The sequence below is a fragment of the Arachis hypogaea genome, chromosome 9 (genome assembly GCF_003086295.3).
Source record: "Arachis hypogaea cultivar Tifrunner chromosome 9, arahy.Tifrunner.gnm2.J5K5, whole genome shotgun sequence".
Lineage (NCBI taxonomy): Eukaryota > Viridiplantae > Streptophyta > Magnoliopsida > Fabales > Fabaceae > Arachis > Arachis hypogaea.
Window position 1 is genome coordinate 110,356,679 of NC_092044.1, and position 7,590 is coordinate 110,364,268.

A 7,590-nucleotide genomic window follows, 5' to 3' on the forward strand; every position below is an offset into this window, starting at 1 on the left:
TTTGGGCCTTTCGGAGTTGGACCCGGGAAGTCGGGTAGGGTGCAGTCCCAGGTTTAGGATCCGTGGTCCGGATCCATAACAAAATTATTTTGTCAGCTAACAAATTGAACATAGTATGATAGAAGGAAAATTTTTGTGTCTATAATTTTTTGCTTAAAAATAGTAAGACCTTTTTTTTATTTTAAAATTCTATGCGTAAAATTTAGTAATCATAAAAGATACCATAATAAAAATGACCAATCTCATATAGAAGTTTCAATCAATACCCAATTAACTTCATTTGTAAAATGGATTGACGTAAAAGAAAATATAAGATTTTTTGCCCAAAAGATAAAGGAACAACCACAACATTATTACATTATTATTACACACAAAAGAAATTGCCTTAAATTCTTCTTATTATTATTACATTTTTTATTTTTGATTTTATTTTTTGGAACTTTGATACCGATTGTGTTCATTAAATTATTTAATATAGAAAGTCTTTTTAAAAATATTTTTTAAAAGAAATGAAAAGAGGAGGAAGCGCGACCAGTTTTGCTGCATGCCTGCATAGCGCATACAATTCACGCTTCACAGTCATGCTCGCAGCTATAACGAACTTCTCACTCCCATTTCCCGCCCTCTATATATATTGGGACCTTCACTTGTTCAATAAAAGATTCAAAATCTCTCACACAGTTCTCTCTCTCAGGAACATTCAAATTTCCCCTCCGAAGATCTCTTTCCTTCACCAAACCAAAATGCTTGCTGCGCTCAAGTAAGTCACCGAATCCGTGAATCTAGTTCGTTTCTTCTCCGTCTTATATACTGTTTCTAATCTGCCTTGCATTTTGATATCGCCGGTGACTTTTCCGTTACCGTACTTATTTTTTTCTCAGAGCTGAAGAATCGAGCGGCCAGTTGCAGCTCGTGGAACGCGAAGACGTTGAAGACGATGATGACCTCTTCGAAGCCATCGATAAACGTATTCTCTCTCCCTTTTCCTATTTCATCGTGTTTCCCTAGATCAATTCTGAAATAAGTGATATCTGTTTTGTTCATGCATTTACAAGTTACGATGCTAAAATCTTCACGGAAAGTTCTCTTTAATTCAAGTTTTCACCGGATAAAATCATTTCAACTTTAAGCTAGATGCACTGGTTCGCCGAGCACATATCTAGTTTGAAAAGCACAACTCGGTCCTTGTCGATTATTCTGATAACATTTTGTCTTGGATTCACAAAAATATATGCATCCACGCAGTGATCTCTCAAGGAATCAATGCTGGAGATGTGAAGAAGCTTCAGGACGCAGGGATCTATACTTGCAATGGGTTGATGATGCACACAAAGAAGGTTTAGCGCTAAACACATCTTCGATTTGAATATCTAGCATGTGGCGGAATTACTCTATCCTTCAAATTCTGACTTAATTTTGTTATATTTTCGCAGAACTTGACTGGAATCAAAGGCTTATCTGAGGCTAAGGTCGATAAGATCTGCGAAGCCGCTGAGAAGCTTGTGGTCAGTGCTCATAATAATATATGCAAAATTTGGTTTAACTACAGATCGCTATTTAAACACCTCCTATTTTTTTTTTTCTTTTCACTTTTGATGCAGAATTTTGGTTATATTACTGGAAGTGATGTGCTGCTCAAAGTAAGTATTCACGTTCTTTGGAATTTTAGGTTGACTTATGGATTTGATTTAAATCTGCACGTCTTAAACTGTTTTAGAAGGTTCATGGCTTGCCTTAAAGCGAACTAGAACTTAGTTAGTTGTACTTGGATTAATTAATTATTTGTAATCTGTAGTAGTCGTACAGTTGGATTAAGTATTTTCTTATACTCTGTCATTACAGAGAAAATCTGTGATCCGAATTACAACAGGAAGCCAAGCGCTTGATGAATTGCTAGGAGGTAAACTATATTTTTTTTTTCTTGTATTTTTTTTGGAATTTTGTGCTTTTACCAGATTTCTTATGATTTCCTTTTGAATTTTTGAAAAAGGCGGAATCGAGACATCGTCAATTACGGAAGCATTTGGAGAATTCCGGTGAGAACATTGCAGAAATCTTTAGATAGATTCCATGCATGTTTAATTTCAGAAGAAATTTATTCAAGATGCGACTTCTTCTTCCTTTATTTATTATTAGTATTTTTTTTTCAGTTCTGGGAAAACGCAGCTTGCACATACTCTCTGCGTTTCAACTCAGGTTTACTTCCGTTCTTGGTCACGTCATGTTAGCTTAGCTATTAAATGCCGTTAACGGGTACTCGCAATTGAACATTTAGTTATTCCTTCTGGTATGCATTAATTGGAGTGCTCCTCAAACATATACACACATGGAAATATTTGATGTATACCACTGACACTGTTGATCCCTCCAGCTTCCAACAAGTATGCGGGGAGGGAATGGAAAAGTTGCTTACATTGACACAGAAGGAACTTTGTATGATTTTTCTCTTTCAGCATAAATGTTAACATTCCTTTTGCGTCATTAACTTGGTTTCATGAATGCTAACATCCACTCAACGTTTTGAATGTTCTCTATTCAACCATAAATACTTGTAGCCGACCTGACCGAATTGTCCCGATAGCTGAGAGATTTGGCATGGATCCTGCCGCTGTTCTGGACAATGTAGGAATTTTTTTGCTTTAAATTTTACAAACCGTTTTTGGAGGAAAATTGTTTGGTGCTGAAACCTAACTATATTTTGGTTGTGACTGCGCAAGATTATATATGCTCGTGCCTACACTTACGAGCATCAGTATAACCTTCTCCTTGGTTTGGCTGCTAAAATGTCCGAAGAACCATTCAGACTTCTGGTAAGATTGACTAACAGAGCAACAGATATCCTCTGTTGCAATAACATGGGACTTAGGAGAATTACGGATTTGATTTTTTTTTTTTTTTTTTTTGCAGATAGTGGATTCAGTCATTGCTCTGTTTCGGGTGGACTTTTCAGGAAGAGGAGAGCTGGCAGAGCGCCAGGTCTCTCCTTTTACATGCACTTACAAATAACACTCATTTTCCCTCTTCCTGTATGCAAATCAACTTTTTCTAACGTGAAATATCATTTGCAGCAAAGACTGGCACAGATGCTTTCTCGATTAGTAAAGATAGCTGAGGAATTCAATGTTGCAGTTTATATGACAAATCAAGGTAAATTTTGCACTTGTGGATGAGAATATATGTTAACTTATAATGCCAACTAATTATTTCAATATAAGGCATTACAATTCGAGTTCTAGTTCTAGCTTTATGATGAGAAGCCAGAAGCGTCTTGATGCCCATCTTCTCAATATTGGAATTTTTGTTGCAGTTATAGCCGATCCCGGAGGTGGGGTGTTTGTAACTGATCCGAAAAAACCAGCCGGTGGGCATGTGCTGGCCCATGCAGCCACAATAAGGCTGATGTTCAGGAAAGGGAAAGGGGAACAGCGCGTTTGCAAAGTGTTTGACGCCCCAAACCTTCCAGAGGCAGAAGCGATATCCTTTACCTGAGTTTGCCTCCTTTTTTCAGAAGGATTTATAATTTACATTATGGTTTATAATATGCGCCAAATCACTCCCAGAGTTACAGCAATTAAGGTTGTTAAACTTAAAACAACTTGAAACTAGCTTTTATTTACATAAGGGTTCTAAATAATCCGCCACATTATGAATTTTTATAGTTTGACGAAAATTACCATTATGGCCACTGAAAGTCTGAAACCAACTTGCATTTGAGAATAGGAAAATATTCCTCTGCTGTCACGTTTTTCCTTGACAGACTTACGTCTTCCAGATAACACCAGGAGGCATTGCAGACGCAAAGGATTAGAGTCACTCCCGGAGTCCTAGAGCCTTCCCACATCAGAGATTACGATGACTGAATATTCTATTAAAATTAATTTTTACATATTTGCATATAGTTTGATAAAGTACTGCTGCATGACCATTGTATCCATATCGGCTGCGGTTCTTTCACCTTAGTGTGAAAATGTGAATCCTCTTTAGTTATATACATTTCCTTCTTGAAAGTATTAAGATGTTATGCTATATTTTACTGGTGTCCGAGAAGCATCATGCAATTTTATGTTCACAACATTCAAAACGGTAAAGAAAAGAAATTTCTAAAAAGACCTCTAGTTTTTTACTCTAAGCTAAATGTGTTAACATTTGTTACTCTGATTTTGAGCCAACACAAACCCCTATATTCAATGTCAAAAGAGGTGTGTCAAATTAATGTACAAACCAAAATGATTACACAAATTTCTCATCAATCAAATCGGCAGTTTAAGTAAATAATCCAGAAAATTAAAAGGCCACACAAAGGCAGCAAACAATCTTCACTAGGATGAACCTCAGTTGACATTATTACATATGGGTCAGGAGAGTATCGGCTCAATATTTGTTTGCGACCAACTTGCATAGCATCACGAAATCACATTTCTGCCCGGGAAGCTAACTAATATGATAAGCTAAGCCTCCTTAGGACCTCAAAAGTTTTCATTTGATGGGTACATATGAGTAATAGAACATGAAAATTCAACCGAGTCTAGCATATAATAAAAGCCTTAGTTCAAACAGAGTTCATATTTAGATATTATCCGACCAGTTAGCAGCACTCCCAACCCTTGACATGCCAGTTGATTCCTTCTTAGCTTCATCCACCTTGAAAGTTGCACCACATACCTGACCAGAACTGTCAACTCTTGGGACAGGCTTCACCTCATTAAGTGGATGCTCAAAACTGCTCAAACCTCCGGATGTTGTAAAGAAGAATCCTAAACAAGCAGCAATACAAGTTAGTGTTGCCGTAATAATAGGAACTTGAAATGGGAATGATATTGCAAAGTAAACCATGAAAAACAAAGGTGGGTGAGAAACAAGAAAATATCCATGTGCCTACATTTCCCATTTCCTGGGTTACCAACTCTTAATTCCTTTCTTCCCCAAGTAACGATACTGATACAGCATTCTAAAAGTATTCCTAAACATCCTTCTAAATGCTAAATGAAATAAAAAAGTATATAATTTCAATGTTCTGAAAACTTAAACAACAATAGGTTCTTCTATCATTTAGTTAAGATGCTTAAAAGGAACCATTAGGAGGATAAATCATTTCTGTTCTTCCCCTTAATTCACTTTTCCAAGCATGTCTTTGAAACGTGAGTTCTCACAGAAAATGCTCAGCACAGCAGGCACAAAACAGTCACCTGATTTTCCACATAAAATCATTTTAATATTACCTTTAGGGAATGGTGCAGAAGATGTCCCACAGCTCTTAGTTACAACCTCTTTCTCGTCTGCAAGAACAAGATTTCCATCGGCATCAGCTCCCCAATAGAAGGGAACACACCCATCAGCATCCTGAGAAAGAGCAGGAAGACGCATTGTACCCCAGGGTATAGTCATATAGAAATTATAGGCAAATAAATATGAGAGCAAAATAGATAGACCAAGGATTACTCACTGCAGCAATAAATGCGGTTTTAGAACCACTGTCAAACAGAATAAACGCAAATTTGCCTTGGAAATCTCTCACGACCTGAGCAGCAGGATAGGGACCACGATCTCTGAGAGTTCTGTATGCCTCTATGACAATGATCACCTCATTTGCCGTTTTATTCAATCCATATTGCTGCTTCAGATGAGCAACATTCTCAAGGTGGCCTTGAAACAAGCAGAAGATGTCATCCACAACCGCAAATAGCCTGCCAACATAAGAAAAGGGACAATGTAACAGGTTTAAGGAAAGATAATACTCATCTACAACTTTGTAATATCTAATTGTCTTCTGTAAAAATAGTTCTTCAGGGTCTAGTTCTATTAGGTGTTTTCAGTCACAAAGATTTGGGGCAACAAGGTATTTTACACCATCATAGATTGCCCAGAAAAAATGGAAGAAATTCAGCTGAAACATTATAGAGGAAAAATTAGAGAAGTAGAGGTTTAAGCAAAAATGTAGCCACATTATGTGCTTGTCTTATTTATCTTGCTCAATTATTAAATTGCAATAAACTACAATGCAACAGAAATCGGTGAAGGCCATGGTACAAAGATTACAAGTGACACTGCAAAACAATGCTGTAATACATGAGTTATATATACTGACAAAGAACAAATTGTATTTTAAGAAGCTTGAAGGAACAAATACAGAAGTATTTGTTATTTTACAACACATCTAAACAAACTTCAAGAAGAATCTTAAGGATATTAAATATGGTATATGGGTTAAATTAAATCTCTCTTCTGTCTTACGTTGAAACCCATCGATAGAAACAAGACAAGAAGGCCAGAACTCAAAAAATTATATGATATGAAATATGAATACAAGTACGCAAACTAGCTAGCTCAAACCTCATAAATCTTTACGGAGTGACTGAAGAAAATATAATATGGCAGTAAATAATATCCACAATAAATTATAGAAAAAACATCTCTGAGGTACGGCCAAACAAGCCCTAATCAGAATTAAAATAATTGTTATAGAAAAAAAAATGAAAACAAACAAGACAAACTTTTAAAACAACTATAAACCACAAGATTTCCTTCCACCATGAAGGGTCTTCTGCGATGGGATAACAATAAACCACACACCCCCTATCCTAATAACCATGAAGATTAAACTAGTAGCATGATCCACTGATTAAACTTAACAACAATTAAAAACCGAACATTGATGTACATCCAAGCTTTATCAACATCGTACTAAAAAAGAAGTACTTTGATCATCAAGAAACCCACAAGGAAATCAAAGGCTCATCCAAAAAGGTTCAAACTTTAATCCCTCTTCGATTCAAATTTCCATCGGGCATACCCAGATCGCAACAGGGGGGAAAAACCATAATAATGCCTTTTTTTCTTTTCTAGATCATCCATCCCAAAATTATCGACAAACATTAAGGAAAAATATCACGAAAAATAGAAAATGGGAATTGTACCTTGGGAGAAGGGGGTTCTGTCTCTCAAGAGAATAGGCCAAGAGACCTGAAGAGCCAAGATTGACGGTAACGGAGCCAGGATGAACAGATGAGAAGTGCTGCGCCAAAAACCCATCTTTGAGTGATGAAACAGAGTTTGACTGAGGACTCTGCAGAGCCTCTGGGCTCTTCGCCACCGACTTCTCAAAAACCGCCAGCATTTTCTTTTCCCTGTTCTTGGATCGTTGAGTGGAAAGTGAAGAACAGAAACCAGGAAAGACGGGTAGTTTACTGTGTGGAAAGAGAAGAATCTGCTGAAAGATTATGCTATTTCGTTTAGAGATGCAAAAAATGGTTTTCTCATTTGTGAGGTTTTATATAAGCTTCTCCAGTGGGATGTATTCTACATTGCCAAAAATGCCCCTATCCATTTTGGATAATTATCAAAATGTTATGATGTGCTGTTCTCTTTTGTATGGCTCATCCTACTGTCCCTTCTAGTTCTAACGACCATTCTTGTCCTTTCTCCACGTTTCATAGGGTTATTTTATTACTATTTCTTTGGAAATTCAGTTTGAGTGAATAAATCAGTTACGGTCAAAATAAAAATTTTATTTATATACACATTAAAAGAATTTAGAAAAATAATAATGTTATTCCTATTTTTTATAATATTATTCCATATTTTTCTGCATTA

At 36.4% G+C, this 7,590-nt stretch overlaps 2 protein-coding genes across 2 annotated transcripts; one reads left to right on the plus strand and one right to left on the minus strand.

Annotated features, from left to right (window-relative positions):
- The first annotated feature begins 416 nt into the window (after window positions 1-416).
- On the plus strand, window positions 417-4,028 carry LOC112711741 (meiotic recombination protein DMC1 homolog). The gene is made up of 15 exons (XM_025764451.3): window positions 417-760; window positions 882-967; window positions 1,246-1,337; window positions 1,434-1,505; window positions 1,602-1,640; window positions 1,843-1,900; window positions 1,991-2,036; window positions 2,151-2,196; window positions 2,372-2,433; window positions 2,556-2,622; window positions 2,718-2,810; window positions 2,908-2,976; window positions 3,069-3,147; window positions 3,308-3,474; window positions 3,764-4,028. Exons 1-15 carry the CDS (start codon window positions 510-512, stop codon window positions 3,806-3,808), a joined length of 1,272 nt encoding a protein of 423 aa, XP_025620236.2. The 5' UTR covers window positions 417-509; the 3' UTR covers window positions 3,809-4,028.
- Window positions 4,029-4,284: 256 nt separating this feature from the next.
- On the minus strand, window positions 4,285-7,338 carry LOC112711742 (stem-specific protein TSJT1). The gene is made up of 4 exons (XM_025764452.3): window positions 6,915-7,338; window positions 5,444-5,684; window positions 5,220-5,340; window positions 4,285-4,754 (listed from the first exon to the last, which is right to left on the minus strand). The coding sequence occupies exons 1-4, from the start codon at window positions 7,112-7,114 to the stop codon at window positions 4,567-4,569; spliced, it is 750 nt and encodes a 249-aa protein (XP_025620237.1). The 5' UTR covers window positions 7,115-7,338; the 3' UTR covers window positions 4,285-4,566.
- Window positions 7,339-7,590: the final 252 nt, after the last annotated feature.